Source organism: Phyllosticta citriasiana (assembly GCF_038021145.1).
Source record: "Phyllosticta citriasiana strain CBS 120426 chromosome Unknown IWZ02scaffold_1, whole genome shotgun sequence".
NCBI classification, from domain to species: Eukaryota; Fungi; Ascomycota; class Dothideomycetes; order Botryosphaeriales; family Phyllostictaceae; genus Phyllosticta; species Phyllosticta citriasiana.
Window position 1 is genome coordinate 1,733,528 of NW_027117278.1, and position 25,992 is coordinate 1,759,519.

Sequence of the window (25,992 nt, forward strand, 5' to 3'; positions counted from 1 at the left end):
GCAAAGGTCATCAATCATCTGTACAAGAACAAGAGCCTCTGCAGAAGGAGTGGAGTTACGCCGATGGGTCGAAGGTGAGAAACCGTAGGCCTGACGCTGAGGCTGCGCTTTGAACCAACAGCCGGAGCGGTCGTGCGTCGGGAGTTCACTTCTCCCGCTTCCCCTCGACACCACTCCCACACGTCATCCCTCTGCTCGCGACGCATCCAAACCACCCTCCAGCGCGCAATCACCTGATGTCTCACAGCATTGCTATATCCAAGTCATAGAAGAGCAGTCTTCTGAGATGGATCGGGCGACAATTGCATACGCCTTGGGTCTAGCTGCGTGGTGAATGACAGCTCCCTATGCGTACTGTGGTAGCAGACGACAGTCTCTTGCTTGCCTACAGTAGTGAAGCCAAATATACCCCAGGCGCAGTGGCAGTATCGGGGGGTCTCGTTTCTTTTTGATACCCTCTGGTAATTGCAGAAGTTATTGCTTTCGAAGCTTTGTTCATGGAGTGCGCACACATGTCCTTGATATACGAATCCTTTCAACTTATGGCCGTCCCGTTTTGCAAGCTCATCCCTCGCAAAGACATCGCAAAGCAATCGCTACGCAACACTCAACGTGGCGACGGTTTCGCTGGCCATCAAAGCGCTGGCTCGTTGTGTGTGCCGCGATTGTAGCACTAGTATTCTGGGACAATCAGAGAAGGCGATCTGAGTCGTTGTGTCGAATCTTGTGACAGTCGCTGTGTAGGGGCAAGGGGTTGTTCTATGTAAATATGGAACCTGCAAGCGTGGAATCTCATTCTCTAGAATTAGCTGATTGCCGGGAAAATTTGAAACCCGAGGCCGGCATAGATATCTATAGGCACGAGGGCTTGTGTCTCGGGCAAGCTCTGTTTGTGTTGTTCAAAGGGATACGTCTATCTATCGTCACGACGTCTTCATCTGTGGTCAGAGCCGATAGGTGTAAGTCGTGGAGGAGTGAGGTGGCACGTCCATAGAAGGCAATTTTAGGCATGGATTGCTGGGTGGTGGTAGTCCTGAAAACCTATCTGGCTGTCACAGACCCCTTTTGACCCGCATGCTACGACAAACTGCTATATACAGAAAGCATTCCGCACACTGACACGCTCGCATGCTTTGATTCTCTAGCTTGCTGTCACGGCTTGGTCATTGCAACAGACGTAGTTGTCCCTTGTGGCTGCATCTCAACCTCCCTGCCCTCATTAACAATCCCGCGTCGTTGCATCTGCTACCAGGGGCTGCATCCTACGAGCGTTCCTTCACTACTGCGGATGAAGCCAGCGAGTCGTCATTTGCCACCGCTCAACAGAGACGCGACTCCATCTCTGAGAACCTGGAAGCTCAATTGACCGCTTTCGATCTTCTGCGGCGTAACCTCCTCCGCCTATCGCGTAGCGCATTCCTCGATTGTGGAGAAGCTCAGGGATTGAGAGTCCCCTGATAAGCCCCTGACACCAACTCTTAGCACAAGCAGTCGTTTTGCCAACTCTTATCTGCCGTCTAAGAATCTGTGGAGCGGAGCGTTAGCGACAGTCATTCGTCATCTCCGCGCACTATTTGCATGCCAAACGCGCGGGGTCACGGGCAGGGAGTTTCCAAAAACGTGGAGGCCCTGAGCGATCCACGTTTTTTGTTTGCGTCCTTGCGATTGGTTGAAGAGTCAATTGATCGCAGGCGTAGCGAAGCAAGAGTGACGGTGCATTGCTAAGTCAAATCAAAAGTCCAACTGCCTTTGATCAGTCAGTGACGAAGAATGAAATGATGCATGAAAATTGGGAAACGCAAAGCGGATGTCATTTTCGACAAGCAGCAGGAAGAGAGGTGTTTGTAGAGGATGGGGAGGTCGCGAGTGTTCCCCCTCATGACATCACTCCACCTGAGCAAGCGAGCCCTTGATGCACAAGAGACTCCCTTTCTTTACGTTGTTCTGTACCAAGAGTAAATAAATGAAGCTAGGAGAAAGACGGTCACAATCACGGGAAGTTTGTGGCTGGGTAGTTAAGTAATCCCTGCACAGAATAGGATTGATTGGGTCGAGGCGGCAGTGGTGTGGTAGAACCTGCTCCTGATGGTTAGCTTGATGGGTTAGCCTGTGATATTTACATAATAGTACCCAATGTTGAAGAAGGCGGCTATCCCCGGGACATTTACCGGCAACAACTTGTGTCGGTAAATGGTTATGTTGAGTGTTCGGATGATTCCTACCAAATTACCGACTAGCGTACCGGTTGAGTAGCGAGAGACTGTTAAAAAAATTCGCATCTGACAGTGGGAATGGTTGGACAGTACCAGGGAGCAGTCAAACGTTTTGACAGGCGGGGCGAAAGTCCTCAAAATCCCAGGACTTGCCTACAGTCATAGGGAGGGTTCAGCTTCTGAGGATCATCCAACCTCCCGCTCCGAGGAAGGAGTCACAACCATCGTTGTCGTTAGGATTGTCCCCAAGCTTCGAGCGCAGCGTGAAGCATTGTTTCGGCAGAGCAAAAGCCAGGTCAATGGTTGCTACTTCAGAAAGCCGAGCCGACCAAAGGCGTGAAATCCGCGGTCAGGTGATTTGGCGGTGGCATTGAGTTTGGACGGCTTCCATGTCAAGAATCAGGAAACGCTGGCGTGCTCTTGGTAGCTACCTCGTACGGAGGGCGAGAGGGCTAGAATCCAAGTAAGCCTTGGCGAGGTTTGAATCAAGCTATTCTGGCCAAGAAGCTCAGCGAAATTGAAAGCAGCGCAGCGCTCGTACTGGGAAGTTGTTACGGTTTCGGCAGGGAGAGAGGATTTGGGAGTAGGAATAGGCTTATGTAAGCTAGACTAGTCACGTGCGGCTCGCTAGCGAGCCGCGGCGCGCGACCTCTCTACTCGCGCGCCGCTGCACCACCTAAATACAACAACCTTTGCACCTCATCTACTCACTATCCATAATAGAAGTGATGCAAATCTCGGAATTGGCCGTCAAAACGACTTTTTGAAGACAAAGATGAGCTTCTAGTTGAGCGCATGACTGCACCTTGAGCGCTTGTCAGTTGCTCCACTAGACGCCAGGGATATCTGGACATGCGGGGGTCGCGGAGAAAAGCTGGAGAAGGCCTCAGCGAGGGGTGTGAAACGTCGAGGGTCAGTCAATGGTGTTACGATAGTGGGAGCCCAACAGTTTAGTCGGTGCCGGGGCAGCAGGCGAGACTGGGGATTGGGTATGTCAATGTAGAGAGACTCGGTCAGTGGAACACTAACAGCATACGGGCCGTCCCTCACACCACCTCGTTTCTACGACATTCAAAGAGGGTTGGAGAGAGCCTGGCCAAGTGTCAAATACTGAGTCCAGAATGCTGCAACCAAGGGGGTGATTCCCCGAGAGGAACGCTGCATGGGCGCCCACAGCTTATGTCAGGGGTCGCAACCATGGGCAGAGGACAAACAAGCAACCTGGGGTTAGAAGGTGTTGCAGAGGTGAAGTGCCGAGAGCGGGCCGGGGGGAACAACCGAGACCGGTCGCGGCGATGACAACCATGGCCGAAGACAGCGGAATTTGCAGGACATGGCGTAAGCGTCGAGGCAGCCGAAGGCGGGTCCACGGCTCAAGTCAATAGGTATTGTGGTGCGGTCATGTGTCGATGGCAAACCGGGTCAATGGTGGTGGCCAAGAAGGACAATCCGAAGGCCAACAGTGGGTCAGGCGGTCAAAGCTCTCGACTTCAGGCAGGGAACGAGTGCAACGGCAGCGGACAGGGAAGAATCTGCCGTCATCATCATGATTGCAGTCAGAAGGTTGGGTTGCACCGATGGCGTGAGCAGTTTGAGGTGCGTGAGGCTCTTGGGCGCACGACTCGCGGGGCCTGGGCAACAAGGCTTGAGTGCGCCACCGATTCCGATCGACGCCACCACACGGCAGACAAGCCATCGCGCTGCTTGCTTTCCCTTGTCGCAAGTCGACGTGCGCGGAGGACAGAGGGTGGAGTGCAGGCCGGGGAGCAGGATCCGGAGAGATTGTGGAGCACGGCGGGGACTGGTCTCTGCTCGCGGAGCCCCAATGGACAAACGACGTGCCCCGGACACCAACACCCAACAGGTAAACCGATGCAAAGACACCGCGCTCGCCCAGGATCCGTCGTACTCGTGTCTTCTCTGTTCTTCTGCATCAATGAGCGAGCTCGCCGCCGAGGCGTGCCCAGGCCAGGCTGCGTCGCCAATGCGCATCCACTGAGATGGCAGATTGGACCAATGCCATGAATTGACCAATGTGCGAGATTCGACTGAGCAGCTGAGACATACTGAGTGTTGGCCTCAGAGAACGAGGGGCTCGCAGTCGTGCGGACCAAGCGTAATGGCAGGGTCAGTAGTCGGATTAGGGCCAGGTGGACACTGGCAGATTGCATGTAGCATCGGAGTCCCGGATAGCTGACTATGTTGGTGGGTGGTCAGAAATAACAAATGAAACGATCCTACCTACCTACCTACCTACCTACCTGCATACGTCACTGTAGAGCGGCGGCCGCCCCGATGACGCGCTAATGTACCTCGGACTGCGGTGCCGTCGTCAACCACGGCTCGCAAGGAAACACCGCTCCACTCCTGTTCCAAACTTCGACCCCCAGTCGCTCCTCCCAGTCCCACCACCACGTTTTCCCCACCGGCCCACGCTCGAGGCCATTGTTTAAAGTCTCCGCTTGCACGTCTCTTTCACATTCACGATCCTTCCTCCTTCACCAAAGCTGCCCCACCCCCCACCCCCCACAAGCCAACAATTCTCCACGCAGCTCACGCCAAATCCGTCCTCACCATGTCGTCCTTGGACGTCACCCCACGAAACGACTCGACAAACATGAATCCCAAGATGGAAAAGGCTCCCAGCAGGGACACAGACTCGTCCAGCGGCGCCCAACGCAAAGAAGTCGTCGGCACCGACCCCGAAAAGAGAGAGGCCACCGTCACCGAGGAGGACCCCGACGTCTACTCTCAACTGGGTTTCTGTTACAAGAACTGGTACAAGTGGTACATCCTCACCGTCATCTTCATCATCCAGTGTTCGATGAACTTCAACGCCAGCATCTACGCCAATGCCGTTGATGGTCTCGCCGAAGAGTTTGGCCTCAGTTCCCAGGGTGCTCGCTGCGGTCAGATGATTTTCCTCGTCGCCTACGCCTTTGGCTGCGAGCTCTGGGCTCCGTGGTCCGAGGAATTTGGTCGTCGCCCCATCCTGCAGCTCTCGCTCTTCCTCGTCAACATCTGGCAGATTCCATGCGCCCTGGCCAAGAACTTTGGCACCATCATGGTCGGTCGCTTCCTCGGTGGAATTTCCTCTGCTGGTGGCTCCGTCACCCTCGGAATGGTTGCCGACATGTGGGAAGCTGACGACCAGCAATTCGCCGTCGCCTACGTCGTCTTCTCGTCCGTTGGTGGTAGTGTCATTGGTCCCATCGTCGGCGGCTTCGTCCAGAAAAACCTTCACTGGACCTGGGTCTTTTGGCTATCCCTCATCTTCGGCGGCGTCACCCAGATCTTGCACCTCTTCACCGTCAAGGAGACGTGTGCCACGGTCCTCCTGAGGCGCGTTGCCGCCAAGCGCCGCAAGAACGGCGACTCCAACGCCTGGACCAAGGATGAGATCGAAAAGGCCGCCATCAAGGAGTCTGGCACCTACAACATCGGTGGCATGCCAATCAAGGAGATCATCACCATCTGGATTCGTCCCTTCAGGATGTTCGTTACCGAGCCCATCGTCCTGTTCCTGTCTCTTCTCAGCGGTTTCTCCGACGCCCTCATCTTCACCTTTTTGGAGTCGTACTCGCCTGTGTTCAAGCAGTGGGGCTTCTCAACCGTCACCATTGGCCTTGCTTTCATCCCACTGCTCATCGGATACTTCATCGCCTACTTCTCCTTCATGCCTTTCTTCGTCAAGCAGCGGAGAAAGCTGAGAGAGGGCACCTTGAAGCCCGAGTACCGTCTCTACTGGCTTCTTTACACTGGTCCTCTTTTGACGATTGGTCTCTTTGGTTTTGCCTGGACCAGCACCGGCCCGCCCATCCCCTGGATTGTGCCCCTGATCTTCTCTGCGCTCGTCGGTATTGCCAACTACGCCATTTACATGGCCACCATTGACTACATGGTGGCCGCGTACGGTCCGTACTCTGCGTCCGCGACGGGTGGCAACGGCTTTGCCCGTGACTTCCTCGCTGGTATCGCAGCCTTGTACGCTACGCCACGTAAGCACATTTCCGCTCTCCATCATCTTGAAAGCCTCTCACTAACTCATCAAAGTGTACAGCAACATCGGCTCTGGTTCCAAGAAGCTCGCTTACGCCTCCACCATCCTGGGTTGTCTGGCCATCCTCGTCACAATCCCCATCTACATCTTTTACTGGTACGGACCCATTATCCGGTCCAAGTCTCCCTTCGCTCAAGAGATTGGCGAGGAGAAGGCCAAGCACCAAGTCCAGCGGAATACATCCGTACCCGGTTCCGCCACCGCCGAGGCATAGGTGGGCGACGAGAGGCGAATTCAGAATAAAAAAGACTTTGTTTCGATCGATCGAAATGACGAATGTTCCTTTCCTTTTTCTGTGGTTTTTCTTTAGATGGAGATGAGATTCGACGGCGAAACGAGAGCGTTGTGCAGTCGGAGAGTCGCCAGCCATTGTGCGACTTGGAGGATGAGGAGAGGAGAGAGAGAGAGAGAGAGAGCGAATGTTGATACCCGGGGATCCTGTCCTGTTGGATCAAGGCGTTTTGTTTGGATCATTGTTTCTTCTTCTCTCTTTTCTTTTTGGATGGAATTTTGGGTGGTGGTAGGCATCAGAAATGCGCAGAGACACAGAGACACAAAGATTCGAAAGAATAGAAGGTCGCTTGTTAGTCGATGGATTGGACAAATCTTGTCTTTTTGTTGTTGGGTTGGAAAGACGCGGCTCGCCGCGATGCGGTCATTCTGCCTTGGTCTTCTGATGGTCTTCTGTTTTCTGTAGGGGGGGTTTTTTTTTTTTTTTTTTTTTTTTCTTTTGGCGTCGCGTCAGTAGTCTACGCCGGTTGAATCAAAACTTTGAACACGATTGCCGTCGCACAGTTGCTGGCTTTCCTGTAAGTGATGTCGTCTGGCACTCCAGCTGTAATGGCATCGAAATGGATGGAAAATTCGTCCCTGGCTGCGGATGAAGTTCGGGCCTTTGTCGTTCTATTCCAAAGCGGCGACACCTCGAGACCTGAGCTGTCCGCCGTCATTCATCACCACCAATCAATCCAATGGGCCCAGGGTTTGTGAGTGAGGCCGTGTCGTGCACCGCCCGTCGGGTGTCTGTCAGCGTCCTTCTTCCAAAAAGTGGGCCATCCAGTGGAGAGAAAGAAACCGTGCAAGAGGACGGGAGCGCCCGGACTGACTCTGACGTATGTATGTATCTTGTTGGTGGCCGCGGCGCGTCGTCTGTCTCCATCTCCACTCACGTACAGTTACACAGATAGTACTCGTTTTCGTGTTCGGCACGCTCGCTCCCTTCATCGCGACTCGGTTGTTGGAGTGCACCCAACACACACGCTCCCACCACTTAGGCACCCACCCCCGCATGGAACATCGAGCCGACCTACCTTAACCCCGCAACTCGACTCGACTCGACTCGACATCATCGCTCGACCTTTCTTCGGACGCGCTGCGCTCCACACCTTTGGTATTTAATTCCTTTCTGCTTTCTTATTCCCTTGCTCTTGCACCGTTGCAGCCGTCTTCGTTCCAGCGAGTCGGCTGTTGAGTGCTGTTCTTCTGTGTGGAGCGGATGGAGGTGCCATGTCGCTCTGCATCGCGTCTGGTCTCTGATCATTCCCATCCGTGTCGCCTTTTTCCTCTCCATCTCATTCCATCGCTCTCTTCTCCCAGTGCGCGCGCACAAAAGACTGAAATCTCCAGAAAGTATAATATGCGAGGAAGAAAGCAGCGAAGTGACAAAAACAAAAACAGGTGAAGGTAGAGGTGCATATGAAATGCGCGCGACGAACGACGTGAAATAAGGGGAAAAGAAAAGTCCCCGCAGCGAATAAAAGAGCTTGGCCTTCTGTCGAGCTTGTTTTCGTCGCGTTTCATTGGGCGGAGTCAAGGTTCGAGATAGAGTTGGAGCCAGGGGAGGAGCCGACGGGAGAAAACAAGATGGCTTGCTTGGCTTGGCCTCGTTGGGTGTTGGCTTGACTCGCCTCTACGCGGATTTCTTCGATAGTGAGCGGACGGGTAGGGTCGAGCAAGTGACAAGGCAGGCGGATGAGGTGAGTGTCGATGAGGAGGTAGATTCTCGCGCTGTGGTGTGGTTGGATACGCTGGCGCCGTAGCATGTCGTTTTTCCGTCTTCTTCATCCTCCGCCTGTTTGTCTTTTCGATCTGCCTGAGTCGTTGCGTCTTTTGTTTCTTTTGATTTTGCCAATGCCCTCTCTCCTCTTCTTTCTCTGCACAGCGTGTGTTCTGGCAGCTCCCTGGGCGCAGTCGTGGCAGTGAACGATAGCTCCTTGGGTGGAGCCACCATGTCTGTCTGGAGATGAACTTCCACTCAACGCCCACTGTGTCTCCCCTCTCGGCGTGTGGCATCCGTTCGGTTGTCGATGGCTGACATGACGTCGCGGGAGCTCAGCTCAACTCAACTTCCTTTGGCCTCGTCTGTTTCGCAAATTCCTGTCTTTCTTCCTCGTCATACTTCCATCTCTTACTTGATGCACCATCTGCAGTGGTCTTCTCTTCCATTTCACGGGATCATTCCTTGTACGACATGTCAGAAGTCTCTGGACTTTTCTCGCCGCCCAATCAACGACCCAAGCAGGCGATCTGGCGGGCAGACTAGAGCTGCTCGTTGTGAATCAGCATCGCTTGTGTTCACGAGCGAGCTTGGGGAAGAGCGTATGCCGCCACGGGATTACAAAAACGCCGGTGCATCTGCCAGGTAGAGGGAAAATGTTGGAAGTTTAAGAGGAAGAAATGAGGAGATGATGCAAGACGCGGCTATAAATGTTTGGGTGAAAGAAGAAGGGGTAGAAGATAAAAGCCTGACGGTAGAAATGAGGGGAAGCTATGTCAGCGAGACGATGCAACAAGAGTTTACATTTGGAAGAGATGGTGATGCAGAGCACAAAGGAGAAGAGGCGAGAAATCTTTGGAGGACAACGTGAGGGGTTGGGTCAAAGGCCAAGGAAACGATTCTTGGTCAAGAGGACAGAGTCCAACCAGAAAAGGGGAGGCATAAGCAAGAGAACACGGACCGGCAAGAAGCCGTCGTGAGGTCAAGTAATGCCAAGGGCATGAGGGAACCCGCTAAGCCATGCAGACGCCCAACCAGCGCTGGCTCGACTCCTGCATGCAATACCTACCGTTCCAGCCTGCAGAAGCAAGCTACAGCGAAAGAGCGGGATGGATAGACGACAAAAAGGGTAAACGAGCTCGTAAGCTCGTAAGCAGCACAATCTGCCAAGCAAAGAAAAACAGGAGCGACGAGAAAGGACAGCAGCAGGAGAATGGAAGCAGAGCTCACGATGCAGGCAAGAGGGCGCGCGACGGTAGTCGGACTAATAATAGTAAAGCTGCTGCAGTCCCCACACTTTCTCCCCCGAAGACCTGGCTAGGTCCTACACTGGCGTCTGCAACGCACATTCGGGGCAGGCCGTTCCGCACGGCCCCAGCGAACCATTTCCCACACTTGAGCGCATGGGGTATCAGGTCGATGACTGTGGGGTTGGTTGTGGGGCCCCGGGCGCGCCCTGCTGAGCGAGCGAGAGAGAGCGTGCATCGTGCATCGTGGAACCTGGGGTTGGAAAAGTGTGGAGCGGCGTTGAACCCGCTTCGGCGACTGGCGCCCCCCGTGCCCGAACGCCCGGCCGGCCAGCCGGCCATGTGGTCGTCTTCGCCGGTTAGGTATGCTCGAGCTCGGTCTGTTTGTGCTCCTCTTCGCCGAGCCGGTGGCGTTGGGTGTACTGTTTAGGTATGTCATGGAACGTTCGTCTTTGACGTGGCTGGTGGTACAAACGTACGTAAAAATGAGGGCGGCTAATGTATTGAAGTGGAGTGACTTGTGGGAGAAATCGCCTGGATCGTGAGATTGATGGTCGGCGGTTAAGAAGGACCTGCCGCCGGATCTTTGGTCCCTCGTGAATAAAATCGGCTAACTCAACGTTGGGTTGTGTAGCAATGATTTGGTAGCTGCAGGATGGGCACCACAGCAGTACGGACCTATGTCCCAACACACAGGAAGCATCTAGCTCGAGGCGCATCCAAGAATCTATTTCGGTGACACCACACTGGATTTGAACCTCTTCAGTCTTGTTTGTATTCTTACCGTCTGAGTTTGCCAGCAACGATTTGAGAAAAGAAAGTTTCCAATACCTGCGTTGGTTTGATTAGATTGGAATACTTCAGCCATTGCATGACTTTCAAAAAGGCCGGAATGGTTGAAGAGAGGCTGCATCATTTCCCCTTACAGCTGCTGTGTAGGTACGCAGGCATATATGATCCGTCTTTCAACGTTTTGGAAGTGCTGACAGAAAGGGATGACGAGAGAGCTCACACTGAGCTGCCGAGCTGCCCTCTTTTGAGCTCGAGCTTCAAATCAGGCGAGGCGTTTGACGAGAGAGGCCACGAGGACAGGGCGTTAAGACATGTTTGGCCCATAGGAATCGCCATGTGGCAGGCGTTCGGACCACTTCAACGTCATCTGTGCTTCAAGTTGGCAAAACCGTTTAGTTTGCATTCCTCTTGAAGCGAGGATGCCTTGTCGTCCCTGCGCTTAGTTCTCTCAACTTAACAGTGCAGAGTTGCAACTGTGTCTCCATCAGCCAGGATTCTTTCGGTGAATGCATCGGAAAAACGGCCTTGGAGTCACCAGGTGCTCGAAATGGATTTTAATTTTTTGATTTTATTTTTTTTCGAGAATCAAAGAAGCCCCGCTTCTTCGAGTCACGGGCTGAATCTGGTTATTGAGAAACATTGGTAAAGAAAACACGTTGTGTGTCACGGTGTTGATTCCAAAGTAGTTGTCAAAAGAAAAGATGTTGACCTGAACTACAACTGCACTGTCATTGACTACCACATGTAGACCCAGAGAGTATTATTTGTCTATGAATGCCATAATCTCATGTGAATGTCGTCAATTGGTATCTTCCCCTGGCGAAATCCGTCAACACTCAAGCAGTTGTCAAAGTAGAGTTTCTAGTCTCTCTGTAAACAGGGAACCAAAACTCTGTACAAACACCCGACTCCTCAACTGCCAAAATCCGAGTACACTCTCGCTGAACCCGTCAGCCAAAGGACCTGCGCCAGCGCTCCCATGAGTAAGGGAAAGAAATTCTTGTCAGCCCCTCCACCCTTTTTGCCTCCACCAACTTCAGCGCTTTCCCCTTCCTTTGACCCGCTTAGCGCTCACACCGCCGCTAACTTCGTCGCCACCGCATGATGCACAAGAAGTCTCCATCTTCAGCGTTTGCCATATCTCGCTGGCGCCTTGGGCAGAGCAAGCGCGTTGGCGCATGGCGGCGGAGGGGCAGTAGGCGGCAAAGACGGTTGTGGTGTGACCGCAAGAGTGCGTGTGGGCGTAGTAGCGGCACATGTTGACTTCTTTTAATTCGTTGACGGGATGCTGATTGACCGGTTGCTTGGTGGTAGTTGCCTCGATGGCTTAGAGTCCAATGATGATCTTTTCTGGCACTCAAAAGTGGTGGGACCCGTCGCAAGATGGCTTGATCGCGCAAGAGGTCTTGCCTAAAACTTGGCAAGTGGTTCGAGGAGGATTGAAATGCAGTGATACCGGAGCTGGAGCTTGTTCGAGGCACAAGAGATAAAGATCCTAACTTGCGGAAAGGCGGCCGAATTGGAACCGCTAGCAGAAAGCTTGTAGAAGAGACTTGACTTGGAGATGCTTGATGTCGAGTAAGATTTGGCTCACATGTCGTGTGCTCTTATACTCTTTGCAGTTGAAGCAAAATGATATTTCTGTTTCCATTTCTGGTGGTATATCAGTCAACCTGCATCATGGTGTTTGATTGCCGAATGATTTGACAGTCTTCCAAGAGCCGCAGAACAGATTGGTGGGCGCGCCGTGCCGGCGGCCTCTACCGGTCGTATGCAGACATTCTCTGAGAGCGTAGCATCAAGGCCCATCCTACTGTGGTTGAGCATGACAGATTTCGGACACAAGGGGCCTAATTTCGGCGCTCCAGCCTTGTTGTAGGGCGCTGTGGGTGCCGAGTGTGACAGATTGCGGCCATGCCATGACCGTCGTCAAGACCAAAACAGATGTCGGTGCGTCTTATGCAAATAGGTTCAGCAATCAGCATGAAAGCAAGCCAACGAGGCTGTCAGGAAAGAGAGGCAGCCTGATAGCGCTGATAGAAGGCAGGGGGCTGACGGTGTTTACAAAAGAGACAGTATTACAACCGTTGCACGGTGGCAGGCGCATGAGAGGGTGAATGGAGGAAGGCGGAGGCGACAGGAGCGCGTGCCTCCAGGCATTGGTTCCGGGTTTCGAGCTGTGCCGGAGGAGCAAGGTGACAAAATAGAACAAGCAAACCATGGAATGTTTGCCAGTGACTTGACAAAAGGGATGCAAGGATGGGAGAGTACATGCCATGATTTTTGTCTCGTTTTGGTTTCTTTTTGCCCTTGGCGTGGAATCACTAGATGTATGAGCATCGGGGCGTGGAGAGACTCGGGCGAGGTCGCAGGGATCCGACATTTCACAAAGATCAGAGTTTGTGAAGGCGGCGGGCGGGGAAGAAGGAGGCCGACGGGACGGAATGGACGGCAGTTGCAGAGAGGAAGAGACTGGACCTAGAGAGGCTCTGAGGTGGTGGTGGTGGTGGTGGCCGTGGCCCGGGCAGGCGAGGGGTTGACCGCTTCTTCTCTTCTTATGTGCCACCACTGCACCACTGCACCACTGCACCACTGCACCACTGCACCCCAGCCCCAGCCCCAGCCCCAGGATCTACGCGCAAATGGCTGGCACCCCGGCCCATCGCGAATCATGATGCCTCTGTTGTTGTCTGCATCTGCGCTGACGGGGCGTGAAGAAGAAAACGACCAGCAGCGCGAGCGGCGCAGCTGCACTTGTCGCCCTGTCATTGTGGACTCCACTCTCTCACGAGTCTCCACCTCGACTCGCCCAGACTCAGAGCCACGTCCGTCCAACGGCGTACAGGGCGCTGGGCCATGTCTTGCAATTTGCAAACCAAAGACACACGCCCGTGACGCAAGGAGCACCAAACCAAACCGACTCACGGTCAGATCTGCCGATCCCAACGCCCCATCTCCTTCGCGGCCAGCTGGCATTGATCGCTGTCCACGCGCCTCGCCTGGTAGGAGGAACGAAGCTTTGAACACGTAGCCGTCAGCTGCAGGCTCCCCTCACCAACGGTTGCCATCGACTGCGCTTTCGGGAGCTACCGCCGCCCGTCATGGTTATCGCCCAGAAGGCTTCGTGCCGTCCGCCGCTTGCAATAGCCTTTTTGACCTTTGATATTTCAGATTTTCAGTGCTCGTCCGTGGCGTCGTCGCTTGCTCTCCTTTTGTTTTTCCGGGTCAATCCACTTGACCCCCACGGCATTGTTGTTTCCTTTTCGCCGCGAGGCGGCAGTGCCTGTCATCTGAAATCCTCTTTGCGTTTCCCCGTTCTTTTTGTACGCCGAGACATAGGCAAAGTCCTCTTTTGCGGCGCATTGACAGGCAGCCACACCGCCTGCCGTCATCTGCCATATATAATCGATCACGTCGTTACCGCGCGCGCGCTCAAACCCTGCCACAAGGCGCAATGTGCGTTGTCTGGAGCCTCGATATCCGAAGAACAAGCCACCGAGCCCTATGAGTGACGTCTTGGTTGATCTGTAGAGCCCGTCCGCCTTGGCCAGACTCTGCCTTTGATTGGTCCTGCTCTTCGACAAAGGCCCAGGGAATTGGATCAGGCACCTACCAGCGCATTTTTCTCATGTCTTAGAGGTAGAAAAACTATCTTATATGCATTGCGTAGTCTCTTCGACCATTGACTTGCTCGCTTGTCTGTCATACCTTTGTACGCTGACCGTTTCCAGATTTTCCGGGCGACCTGGATTGTTTTTGCTTTTTACAAGATACCCACCGTCGACTGTCAAGAGCCTCCACCACTTGGTCCTTTGTCTTGCGTACAGCATCTTGTAATCTTCTTCGTACACAGGATCATAAGAAATTCGCGACTGGGTGACATCCGAAATCACTCTGTTGCATCATCCTGGCGTGGTTACACCCGAGTAAAGGCCACCGTCAAATTACCGTTCCCTGTGCTCAGGGCCCCTTGCCAGTGGTGAGAGGGACAGTATTTTTGTCAACAGCTTCGCCGTCTCGTCTTCGTCCGAGTTTCGCTTTACTGGTCATTGTCAGCATCTCTTCTTCCGCTTGTACTTCGTTGCAGTGGGCAACCTTCATCTTGTGAGAAGCTCTTTTGTGTTGCGCTTCCTCTTCCCCTTTCAAATTTTCCCTGCTCGCACGTGGCAAGCCAAATAATCTTGTTCCTTGGAAGCAGTGGGAAGAAAAAGAGATTACGTACGCGGCGGCTTCACACTTCACACCCCATTGTTGTGAAAGGCGCTCGGACCATCTCGGGTTTTTCCTACGTCTTCGAGAGAGACGCGTCTGAACAAACCACCACATGACCTCCACGTCTACGGGACTTTATTGACCCATTCGTTCACGAAGAGAGCGCGCGGATTGTGTACCAAAATCAGCAACAGGGCCCCAGGGGGCTCTCAAGGCCTTTCACTGACTTGAAAGATTCAAGTCGAGCACGCCTGCTCACAACCTCAGAAGACTTTGGACCGGCTGCTGTTGCTATCGCCAAAGGTCAGTATCTCGCGCTCCTCTCGCTAATCAACTACTGATTTGCCTTGAGTAGAAGACTGCAAAGAGATTCGCTGCTTCAAGGACGCAAGGGCGATTCCCTTGACTATTTACTTGGCAATACGAGATCGGGAACTGTCCTCTGTACTTTTCACTTGAAAAAGCCTCGAACCGTACGTTTTCCTTGAGTCTCCATGGCATTGAGCGCATTCGTGCTAAACTTCACAGCCTCATAATGGCAGCCTCCGACATTGATCAGAAATATCTAGCGCACATTGCGCACTTGACCTCTGCGACGCATCCGACCGTGTCTGGCCCTTTCTTTCAGGTCCTCGGGCTTTCACAGATGCTCTCTGCCCGTGTGCTCAAAGCTAGGAAGATGCGACGCCTAGACCTCACCAGGGACACACCGTCATTGACCTACTACCAGCACATTATCTGGCTGGTTCGCGAAGGTCTCGAAATTCTCGAAAACAAGATTTTGCCGCATACCATGAACGGACAGCTCGGAGCAGAGGCGACTGTGCTGACGGCCAAGTTGCGCGCTTCCCTCTACCATCTGCTGTCTCTATTCCACAACCAGCCGCCCGTCTCACAAGTTCCTCCACCCAGGTCATCTACCGCGTCCCGGGGAGACACCACCGCTGGTGTATTGGGTCCAAGTCACCGGCACAACAACAGCAAAAGCTCCATCGTGAGCGAGAAGTTTTCGCCCAAAGCAAATCAGGGAAAATCCAAGAACGGCAGTCGAGCTCGGACTCCCACACTTCGCGATCCAGTAGCCTCTGCTACTTCCGATGCATCCTTCATCACCAACCCATATGCTAACAATAGGCCGGGCAGCGCCGTCAGTAGCCCAGCACCACCACCCGGACTAGGAGGTCCTACCATCCCGCCCCAGCCATCCGCCTTTTTGTTTCCTCCAATGAATTTCCTACCTATGACAGAGAGCCACTTTGTCAGTGCCGATAAAGCAGCAACGACTCTATTACCTGGATCCCACCCATTGCGTCTTTCGGTTGCGATCGAGCATTGCGCCTTTATCTGGGACTGCCTCCACGACTTTCAATACGCGCGTCGCCTTGCTCGTCAGACTATTCGTGCAGTTTACCATGCCAAGGAAGGAATGGATGATGACGACTTTGAAGAAGCGGCCAAGATGGTCGACCACCTAGGCAAGATAATGAAGCGTCGCAGCTGGGATGGTGCTACCCGGCCGATACGAGAGGGTGTTCCAGGAAAAGCCCAAGAGGTGCCTTCGACGCAAAAGCAGTTCGTCGTGTCTCAAGAGCCATTGATTGAAGAGGAGCTCTCGGCTCAAGTCTCACCTCCTTCCATTGAGCTTCCGAAGCATCTCCCGACCCAGGAAAGTTTTGTTGAGCAGGAGTACGAGAAAGCAGGTGGGGGTCTACGCGGCTTTGCGTACCTTGATGAGCATCTTCGTAAGCCCACTACTATCCAGCATCAACGCTGTCTCAAAAGACGCATGCCGATGAATACACAGGTGCAGCAGGTCCGAAACGAGAACGACGCGTCCCTGACAAGCAACCTGAGGTTTACGCACCCACACGGTCCCGAGCAAGCCGACGATCCGCTCGACGAACCCGACCCTCTCCTGTCTGATCTGGACAGCGAATGCAGCGCTACGAATTTGGATCATTATGATCATAAAAGCTTCCGCACTCGCAAGACCGGCGGCACGATTCCACAGTCCTCCGCTCTCACTGCAGTTCCTGAAAGCCACCCAAACGCCACTTTACCACGATCATCCACTGTTTCTGCTCTTTCACGCCCACCTCCCATCGACATCGAAAAGGCCAATGAGTTCAAGAATCAGATCGTTGATGAGTACGAGTGGAGCCCTCGCAAACATCGTGAAAAGAGCTTCATGCTTCGCAACATGGGGGGCGTAGCCCGATTTCGCAATGAGGCGTTTCCTCCTCTCGATGGAGCGCGACTAGAAGGCATGCCCATCTTTACTGAGGTCCCCACGCCGTACCAGCTGCCCAACGGAGAAGTTCGCGTTTTCCAGCAATGGCGATGGGTCCAGCCGGTCACGGTGTTTGATCCTGAGAAGTACCATGCTGCATTGAAGAAGAGAGAGGAGGAGTTCCAGGAGAAACGTCGCAGGGAGGCGTATCAGGCGATGCTGGAATTGGGCAGGGCCAAAGGCGAGCAACTCAAGGGCCAGATGCAGGTTTGGTTCGCTCAAGTAGCGAAGGACAACGGTCAGCAGCACATGTGAGGCTGTCGTCGAAAGTTTTTGGTCCTGGTGGCTTCGATGCCCCCAGACTGGGGCCAAAAATATATCGCCTTGGTGATCGATGGCAATGGTCGGGAGACTCTACAGACAAAGGCACGGTTGGGCGGTTACAAGTGGATAGACTAATGCTCAACAGAGAGCATGGAGATGTTTCGAACCAAAAACTTGCCCCTGATTGAAACACCACGATGGCTCTTGATTACCCAGCCAGGTGCGCGGCGGGGTCCGCATCCCACCCGCATGGTGTACAGCTAAGATTAACAGCATATCAAGCCCTATTGCGTCTAGCGTCGACCGCAGCTTATGCCCATCCCGCACGTCAACCACAACCAACAGCAAGCTAATCCGGCTGCGCGCTGAAAACACTAGTCTCGTCCCGCCCGTGACCTGGTTCTAGGCGTCGAGCAGCGGGAGAGATGGGCGGCTTCTTTTTCACCGGACGACCAGCCAACAGGGACCGCAGCGGAGCCAGGTCAAGGGTCACAGAGGCAGGCGAAAGACGACGGATCGTGGCAGGGCGCCAACATGTCAGAAACCCTTCAGGCCAAGCTCCGCGGCGGAATCAAGGGCGGATAGACGGGCTTACGCTTTGCGTGCTTGGGGCCAACGACGTGAGCAGGGAGGTTTTCAGCAGGTAGGTAGAAGAGGCTGGCTAGATCGGGGGCTGAATCACTGCCCTCACCTCATCCTCATCATCGTCGTCGTCGTCAACAAGCACGAGCGACTTCTGGTGTTGCGCCATCGTTGTTACAAGACTGTAGACGATGCACGCACAAGCTGTGGCACTTCAAGCCAACAACAAGCCCGCCACGACGACCGCCTCCCCCTTCGGTTCATCTCTGAGCCAGACCCTGCCTCGCTTTGCCTTGCCTTGAGCCGCTGGCCGGCGCCACACGACGCGCACACACACACGCGCGCGCGCGCGCGCGACTGTCAACGGGCGGCCGGGCGCGCGGGCGCCTGTGTTGTTTGGTTTTACCTTGTTGATTGTTCTCAGTCCCTGAGAAGCCCGTTGCCGCTTTGGTCCTAGTTAGCTCCAGGTCAGCAGGGAGGGTCGTACTTCTAGAACCACATTAGCACCACCACATCCCATCCATCATCCTTATCCTATCTGACCCTACTCTGCCCGATTCCTTCTCCCGCCATATCCCGCATTCTCTACTGATCTGCGGGCGTCTTCTATTTTTTTTTTTTGGGTTTCTCGCTGCTGTTTCCCTCTTAATTTCATTTCTTTCCAAATTTTTTGCTTTCTATTGCCGAGGCCAAAGTCAGGTGCTCGCTTGTTCGGCCTGGGTTTGCTTGCATAGTCTTTGTCCCTCTTCCCTGGCTTCAGAACTCGACAAATACCGTGTCACACCTTGAATCCCCGCCCGTTTTGTTCTTCTGTCCTGTGGGCCTCTTTCCTTTTTCGGTAATATCGGAGCTGCGATCAGACGCCCCTGGGCCTTGTTGATCGACAGAGATCTGCGCCATCATCTCGACCAAGGATCACCCATCTTTGCTTTTTTTTCCTGAGCAGTGACCATATCTTTTATCACTTGCGAGGTGCCAGGTCCGCTAAGCAAGACTTCCGAGAGCCCGTCTTCGGCGTTTAGAGTTCTTTTTTGTTTCGAGGGAGTGGGAGGTCAGGCGATAGGAGACGCCCCATCAGGACGAGGTGACGTGGTTTTTGCTTTTGGGGAATCGACTGGGGTGGTAGTAGCCGCGAGCAAGGACCGAACCGAGACCAGCAGTAGCAGGAGGCCGCTGGGTAAACCAACCAACCCAGACGGACAAGCGGACAACAACCGACCAGGATCCTTCTTTGAGACTGTCATTCAGTCACTTTGGCTGTGCGTAGCGTTCAAATCTCCGGAAGTTTTTGGCGAGCTGAGAAGGACGCGAGCACGAGGAATCAGCCCAGCTAGCGCGCAGCCAGCAAGAGCAAGGGACAGACAACGGGCAGGATGCAGGTCGAAGAAGCACGGCAGCTCGCTATCAGCCAGCCCAACAGCCTCCAGCAGCCAGACGTCAAGCGGCATGCTGCCTGCGACGAGTGCCGTAAGTGTTGACCCTTTTCTTCTACCACCATCCCAGTTCTGCACGCAATTTCGAGGCTGTGTCTGTCTGCCAGTGGAACATGAGCATTCTGCAACGATCTAGAGCGTCGGGTTGAATGGTAGTCCGAGGTGTTTCGCGACGGAAAGCATCTCCAAGGATTCCGATGCTGATCCCCTCTTAATTCTCCGAGAGACTATGGGATATCATCTACGTCTCGCTTTTCCCACCTTCACCATTTCCATTTCATTGACCCTCGGAGTTGATCGCTACCTTTTCGGTCATACCTTCTGCTTTGGGTATGCTTGTGACGGCAGTTCTGAGAACCCCCGCCTCCACCATCAAACCTACTCTTTTCCTCGTCACATCTGCCCTCAACACCTTTGTTTTTCCTCGCTGACGCCCAATACCCAGGTAATCGCAAGCTCAAATGCTCGGGCGACAAGCCGCGCTGCGGGCGCTGCGTCCGCGAAAACATCACCTGCATCTACTCGCCACAGAAGCAGATGGGCCGGCCGCGCAAACGGCGAAGAGACGAGCCTTCCTCAATCCAGCTTCCATCAACCGCGCATCACCATTACGGCGGCAGCGCCAGCAGTAGTAACAATCACCTCATGGTCAACGATGCCGCTGCTGCCGCCGTCACTGCCTCGCCCAACGCCATGGGGCACATGGCCACCCTCGGCAACGGTTATCATGGCTCCTCCTATACGTCAACACCATCCGCAGTCAGCCAGCAGGATCTTGAGGTGCTGTCAGCGGGTGGAGGCTTTGACAGCGGCGTCCAGGCAAGCAGCAGCGCCGGCGCTATGATGTACTCTGGATTTGAGGGCTTCAGCTTCAACACGGACGCGGCGGTAGCAGCAGAAGCAGCCGGGGGAGGAGAAGGCATGACTGGGTTCGGCAACGTGTTCGAGCTGGAGCCCAGCTTCTCGCTAGATCCGATTCTTGGGGTCTTTGGCGACGATGACGCTGGAGGGGGGACAGCCGAGGGGGGCCGCCGGGGGACGCCGTTCGAGCAGAGTCTGAGCCATAGTCACAGCGGGCAGTTTTCGCACGAAGGCACAAGCGCTGGTGGATCTGGGACATGTTCGAGAAGTGAGTACATTTTCTTGATGGATTGGAGACGTCTTGCTGACAGGGCGTGCGACGACAGACTTGTCGATAGACGGTTCTTCATACCACACGCCGCCCTTGCCCGCGCTACATCACGAACAGCCTCTCATTGCGCCGCCGCTGCAGCCGCAGTGCGCTTGCCTGTCCAGCATGTACCTCGCTCTGACATCGCTGCACTCGCTCTCTAGCCACGAGTTCCCATTCGTCCTGCCCACGCTTCGCTCTGCCATCAACACCATCGCTGCAGTCATTCCGTGCCCGCAATGTCCAAAGCGGCCCGTCACCGCAACTCAGAACCTCCACATGCTCATCAGCCTCCTCCTCAGCGTCGTCGAAAGCCTACGCGCAGCACTAGCTGCCATCGACGCCGAGGCAGCCCGCGTCGAAGCCATTGGTGCAACAAAAGCGTTGGCAATGGCAGATGCCGAGATGCCAATGCACATGCACACAGGCACGCCCGACTGTCCTGCACGCTTCAACATGGAGCTGAGCGGGCCGGACTGGCGGACTTTCGTGCGCAAGGCGCTCAGAGACCAGATCGTGGGATCGCCGCAATACCCAGGAGAACGGACGTTATACGGTGCCGTGGTGAGCCTCGAGAATAGGCAGCGCAGGTGGCATGAAGATCCCGAGTTGCATCGGATGCGGCAAAAGATGTTTGGGGAACACGCGGCCCACATAGACCAGATGCAGCCGGAGAGCAGGCTCTGTGTCAAGAGTGTCGAGCAGCTCCGACTGGCGATTGATAACCTGGCGCTAAGTGTCTGAGCGTGTAAGCCTTGATGGGCACACAGGTCCATGAGCTTCCGCGGATTGAGACTCAAATGCTCCTATATATGCCTGGATGCTCATGAATGCTCCCGAGTATTCTACCCAAGGGTACCTCAAATTGCTTCCTGTCAGCTGTTTGTTGAAGAGTGCTCATGCTCCCCATCTGCCCTTCAAATTGGCACTAGACGTGCCACGACTTTTGCTTCCAGACCTCCTTCATTCAATTTTGATTGGAATTCCAGGCTTGAGCGTTTGCGTTGGCGGCGTCATTATTTGATATCCCAGGGCGGGCAAGGTTTTGTAGGTTATTGGCATTTTGCGAATTCAATGCATCTCATCACTGATTTCTCAGCTTGGCCAGCGCGGCCTCAATGCCTTCGCTGAGCGGCTCGTCCGCCTTTCTCTTGTTGTTGGGTCTGCCGCCGTTGCTAGGGACAGCCATGTTGCTTGGGGCGCTAGGCTTGGTAGTTGGAGCGCTTGGCTTGGGCGCCACACCATATTGAGCCTCGAGCAAAGCCTCTTCCTCGTCCTCACCGGGGTCGACGATGTCGTTGGACGCAGCTGCAGCGGTGGCAGGCCGCTCGGAAGCCTGTCTCGATGCGCGCGCAGCAGTCGTCGATTCGCTTTCCAATGGCACTTGCGATGCAATTCCGAGACGAGCTGCGACGCGCGGATCTGGTGAATCATTCTGAATTTGTCGCGCGGGATTTAGAGGCATGGCGTCGTTGGCTTTGGTCTTTTTACTGGCTTTGGGGTTCCTGAACGGTTCGCGGACAGAGTTACACCAGCGTTGGACTTTTTTGTCACCCCAGCCCGCGACCAAGGCGACTTCTTCGGGGTGGGCATTGATGGCAGTCCTCAGGCTTCCGAAATTGGAGACGAGGCTCACGGCATCTGTCTTGTTGATGCTCCGGGGGGTCGTGATGAATTCAACCAGCTTTTCCGAATAGTTGGTCGCTTGGTGGGCGCGGATGCTTGTCGGGGCAGCGTGCTCATAGGTCTTGTAGAGCTCCAAGTAGCGGCCGGCTTCTTGGGCGCTCCAGCAGAGCATAATGGTGACATTGTTGATCAGGGATGTCTTGGACAGTTCTCTCAGGACTTCTTCATGATTCTCAATGTCGACCATGACGAGCAGGATGCGCAAATTGTACTTGCCGGCCAAGGCCTTGATTCGAGAATAAATGTACTCGGGGTGTAGCCGGTGGTATCTGCTGGCCTTAGTATCACAGCGTCGCGTTGCTCGTGGCGTCGTACTTGAGAGAGAGAAATAAAGCACATGTCGTGGCCCCCACGGTATAGTCCGGAACGATGTCCGAATACTCCCACGGGACAGCGCTGTGTTGAATATGTTAAGTAGACTTGATCTCGGAGTTGAGAGCTTGGAAGGCAGCCTACCGAATACTGTTGAGGATCGGATTGCCTCTCTGCCTGGGCGACACTAGAATGGAGGACGAGGTGTTGCGCGAAGGCAAGGCCTGAGGCTTGGGCTGCTGGACTCGGGGGGGTTCATGGGCCATTTGCGGAGGAGGTAATGTTGCAGCTTGGCATGGACGTTGTCGGATGATCCGGAGACCCCTGCGCGTTGGAATGAGCTGCAGGGTTTTGGGACCTGGCGGGAGTGTTGTCGCGCGGGATGGGAGATGGTGGATGCCCTGGTGCGTGGTGCAGGCGGTGCAGGTGGTGGACAAGGGAACGGGCCAAGGCCGGGACGCCCAGCCCGGATGAGCCCAGAGAGCCAGAGCCAGCGCCAGCCCAGAGTCCTTCTCCGCCGCCAACCACGCCCTGCCCTCTCCCGCCTTTCACCACCACCACCACCACCACCACCACCACCACCAGACAACGTCACCCATCTCCCCGTCTCTCGCTCCACCTTGTGAATCCACTCGACGCGAGTCCTCCGGCCGATGAAATAAAGAGTCGCGACACCGTGGGCTGTGTCGCCGCCCTACACGCCGACCCCTCTGCCACCCGCGCTCTGCAACACCCATCCTCCGCCCTTTGCGACCCGCGCGTCCATGTCCGAGTCGTCCTTTTTGCCTACCTCACCTCCTTACCACCTCGCCAGGTCAGAGCAGCCGTCGACGACGACCCTGAACCAGCAGCCAAACACACCGACGTCACCACCTTACATGTCTTCCTTCAGCCAGAGCCAGTCTCATGATTCAACCGCCTCTACAACAGCAAAGGACCAAGGCTTGACGCCTCCTTCGTCGGCAACCATGTCGCAGTCGACCCAGCAGCCCGGTGCGGCCTCCTTCAACAACGTCTTTCTGACGCCGTCGAGCACAGTCGGCGTTTCGTTTGCTTCCAAGAATGAAGATGGCGAGTCGCGCCAGACAGATGACAGGATGGAAATTGAGGAAAGCGATTCACAGCGTCATGTCGCCTCTGGCGGCGACAGCGATCACCGGCACACAGGTCACGATCGGACAGGCACGGGCTCATCCACGAGCGATGGTGTTGGCTCGGGCCAGCTAACTGCTGGTACCGGCTTCTACAAGCTCAGCGAGACTCGTAAGGTCCCCACGTTGCTGTAGTGCTGTAATTTGCCCAGACGTTTGTTAACAGTGGCTCGCGGGTAGCGTACTCATATTCGCGGCCTCATGTCTCGCAGAACCTGGTGTCGCTCTACCGCCTAGACGACATCACTAAGAGTGTTGCTCGGTTCGACCTTCAGACTGGCGAGAAGCTGCACAAGCTCCGCAAATCTTACGAGGGTTACGTCAAAGAGTTCAAACTTTCGGGTGGCAAGAGCAAGCCGGAGGCACGAGAAGATCAACTGCTGTCGCTCGTGCAGATGCCTGACGATGAATGGCATGCTCAAAGAGTCCACGGCAAGGAACTTGAGCGTGGAGTGAACCCTTTAATGGACAAACTCAACAAGGCCCTCAAGATGACGCCTGGAAAGCTGCCTGCGAGCGAGGAGACCAAATGGAAATCACGCATTGGTACAGACGAGACGGCTCTCAAGCGACCTGGTGGTGAATTGCTGGACAATGCTGCGAAAAAAGCTCGAATTGGCCAAGGCTCCATGCCGGGCCGAAATTCGGCCACATCCTCTCCAGCCTTAAGGCCTTCAGGCGCAGCCAAGCCTGGAGTTATTCGTCCTGAACGCATTGGCAAAAAGCGCAGCTACGTCGAGTCAAGCTTCAAAGGTTATGGCGAGGGATTTGCAGACGACGATTTGGCCGAGTCAACGGGCGCTGAAGACGATGGCCGTGGCAATGCCAACAAGAAGAAGCGTCGAAAGGTATGAGGCGTCCAAGTTCCTTGTTTCTCGCTCTCAATTTTTTTTTTTTGGCGCCACTATCTACCACCTGGATCTCAAACTAACCACCATTGGGGATCCCAGGACTTTACTGCTGGCAGTCCTCTCGGGTTCAACGAACGCCGTGGAAGTTCCAACGTTGGCTACAACGTCGGCATGGTTGGCGTAAGGCAATGATGAGAACCTTGATTCATCGGGCACCACCAGCAATCGCTTTGGTACATCACCATTCGGCATGGCTCTACACCTGGGCGCTTGCTCTTTCGAGCGTGCGACGGCATGGGGAGCAATCTTGTTTGGATGGTTTCGTCACCACGATTTGCGGTCTTGATAGACAGGGACACATCTGCCAAGGACTTTGCAACTTGTTGCCAATGTCCACTGAAAAAAAAGAAAGGAAAAAAAAAGGGAAGAAAAACAAAAAAAGACTCCCGAGCATTGACAGTGCGACGACGGAGCTCAAATTGTTCGCATTCATTTGTCCATTTTACGTATACCCGCTTTGAGCGTATTGAACACCCCACGGCATGCATTTCAACTGAAGGAGCACAAACAAACTGGGTTCTTGGGGGCAAGGCGTTGAGGCGTTTCCAACCACCCGATGGAACTCTGAAAAAGTCGGGTCTTGATTTAATGTGGGTTCCAGTGCGTTTTTTCTCTTCTCCCCGCTGCTTATTTCCATAGCCGCTGCCACTCGTACGGCAAGCGCGCAGACGATTAGATGGAGGCGTCATCTTCATGTCTGTTTTGCGGCAACGCTCTGCGAAGCCTCTTCTCTGGTTACGAGGCCTTCGTTTCAAGGTTTCCAGTTCTCGATGCCAGTTTTCTCGCAGCCTTCGCTGTTGTTTGGAGCAGACGGGCTTGCGGTAGAGCTGAGCAGAAGTCCAAATATATATATCGAAATCATGAGTCTCCTGCGTAGGCTTGGCATGTCAGTGATGTTTAGGTGCATCGATCAAGATTGCCTCGGTGCCTGGAGACGTCAGTTTCCTTGAGCGCTCGACGTTGCACAACATCGCATCACATGGTCCTGCGTGAGACGAGCATCAGGCGAAAGCACGAGCCTCGTTAGAGAGCACAAGGGCCCGCACGTGGCGTTCGGTGCGGCTTTGATGACTGATGTCATCATGATGAGCAACAACGGAACACAGGAAAAAAAAAAAAAAAGGAAAAGCCGAGCGTGGCATTCGCGAAGCTCTCGGGCTGCGACTCGAACGCCGGTCTGCAAAAGCGCAAAAAGATGATCGTTTGTTAGCTGAAAGTGGTTTCGATCCACTGTCCTCCGGGTTATGAGCCCGGCGCGCTTCCGCTGCGCCATTCAGCTTAATGTTGAAAATGATTGTGTAAATGCAAAATATAAAGTGCAATTTTTTATCAGCTTTGCACTGATTGATTGATTGATTGATTGATTAATTGATTAATTAATTAATTAATTATTTTACGTCTTACTAGAGCTATAGGCTATCTAAGATAGAGCTATCTATAGGGAATCCTACGTACGTTTATAAGGTAAGTAGGGATACCCGGCTAAAGGATCTTATATAACGAGGCGTAATTCTTAGTATAATGTTAGTATAGGGTAGGTATAGATAGATAGTTTATCTAGGCTCTTTTTAGGTAAGGGGGGGCTAAGGACTAGCCTTCCTACTATTATCTAAGTAGATAGGTAGCATAGAGTAAGAGTAAGGAAAGGAAGGGGGATAGGGAGAAGGCATAC

General features: G+C 54.2%; 8 protein-coding genes and 1 non-coding gene across 9 annotated transcripts; 6 read left to right on the top strand and 3 right to left on the bottom strand.

Annotated features, from left to right (window-relative positions):
* The first annotated feature begins 3,307 nt into the window (after positions 1-3,307).
* On the top strand, positions 3,308-4,513 carry IWZ02DRAFT_19208 (uncharacterized protein). The gene has a single exon (XM_066762450.1). It carries the CDS (start codon positions 3,615-3,617, stop codon positions 4,236-4,238), a length of 624 nt encoding a protein of 207 aa, XP_066627212.1. The 5' UTR covers positions 3,308-3,614; the 3' UTR covers positions 4,239-4,513.
* IWZ02DRAFT_19245 (major facilitator superfamily domain-containing protein) lies at positions 4,514-6,788 on the top strand. Its single transcript, XM_066762457.1, has 2 exons — positions 4,514-6,211; positions 6,267-6,788. Exons 1-2 carry the CDS (start codon positions 4,789-4,791, stop codon positions 6,485-6,487), a joined length of 1,644 nt encoding a protein of 547 aa, XP_066627213.1. The 5' UTR covers positions 4,514-4,788; the 3' UTR covers positions 6,488-6,788.
* Positions 6,789-9,115: 2,327 nt separating this feature from the next.
* IWZ02DRAFT_19237 (uncharacterized protein) lies at positions 9,116-10,206 on the top strand. The gene is made up of 2 exons (XM_066762456.1): positions 9,116-9,946; positions 10,026-10,206. Exon 1 carries the CDS (start codon positions 9,290-9,292, stop codon positions 9,944-9,946), a length of 657 nt encoding a protein of 218 aa, XP_066627214.1. The 5' UTR covers positions 9,116-9,289; the 3' UTR covers positions 10,026-10,206.
* Positions 10,207-11,344: 1,138 nt separating this feature from the next.
* On the bottom strand, positions 11,345-11,566 carry IWZ02DRAFT_368676 (uncharacterized protein; the record flags this gene model as incomplete). Its single annotated transcript, XM_066764392.1, has 1 exon — positions 11,345-11,566. One exon carries the CDS (start codon positions 11,564-11,566, stop codon positions 11,345-11,347), a length of 222 nt encoding a protein of 73 aa, XP_066627215.1.
* A 3,225-nt stretch (positions 11,567-14,791) lies between these two features.
* On the top strand, positions 14,792-17,282 carry IWZ02DRAFT_19479 (uncharacterized protein). The gene is made up of 3 exons (XM_066762477.1): positions 14,792-14,823; positions 14,876-14,993; positions 15,049-17,282. Exon 3 carries the CDS (start codon positions 15,056-15,058, stop codon positions 17,063-17,065), a length of 2,010 nt encoding a protein of 669 aa, XP_066627216.1. The 5' UTR covers positions 14,792-14,823; positions 14,876-14,993; positions 15,049-15,055; the 3' UTR covers positions 17,066-17,282.
* A 1,747-nt stretch (positions 17,283-19,029) lies between these two features.
* Positions 19,030-21,004, top strand: IWZ02DRAFT_368822 (uncharacterized protein; the record flags this gene model as incomplete). The annotated part of the gene is made up of 3 exons (XM_066764400.1): positions 19,030-19,123; positions 19,535-19,882; positions 20,262-21,004. The coding sequence occupies 3 exons, from the start codon at positions 19,030-19,032 to the stop codon at positions 21,002-21,004; spliced, it is 1,185 nt and encodes a 394-aa protein (XP_066627217.1).
* Positions 21,005-21,190: 186 nt separating this feature from the next.
* On the bottom strand, positions 21,191-22,696 carry IWZ02DRAFT_19541 (restriction endonuclease type II-like protein). Its single transcript, XM_066762490.1, has 3 exons — positions 22,403-22,696; positions 22,262-22,342; positions 21,191-22,215 (listed from the first exon to the last, which is right to left on the bottom strand). Exons 1-3 carry the CDS (start codon positions 22,522-22,524, stop codon positions 21,345-21,347), a joined length of 1,074 nt encoding a protein of 357 aa, XP_066627218.1. The 5' UTR covers positions 22,525-22,696; the 3' UTR covers positions 21,191-21,344.
* A 326-nt stretch (positions 22,697-23,022) lies between these two features.
* On the top strand, positions 23,023-24,452 carry IWZ02DRAFT_429278 (Rox3 mediator complex subunit-domain-containing protein; the record flags this gene model as incomplete). The annotated part of the gene is made up of 3 exons (XM_066765978.1): positions 23,023-23,526; positions 23,562-24,257; positions 24,360-24,452. 3 exons carry the CDS (start codon positions 23,023-23,025, stop codon positions 24,450-24,452), a joined length of 1,293 nt encoding a protein of 430 aa, XP_066627219.1.
* Positions 24,453-25,527: 1,075 nt separating this feature from the next.
* On the bottom strand, positions 25,528-25,599 carry IWZ02DRAFT_t11. The gene has a single exon. It is a non-coding gene; the product is annotated as a tRNA-Met (tRNA).
* Positions 25,600-25,992: the final 393 nt, after the last annotated feature.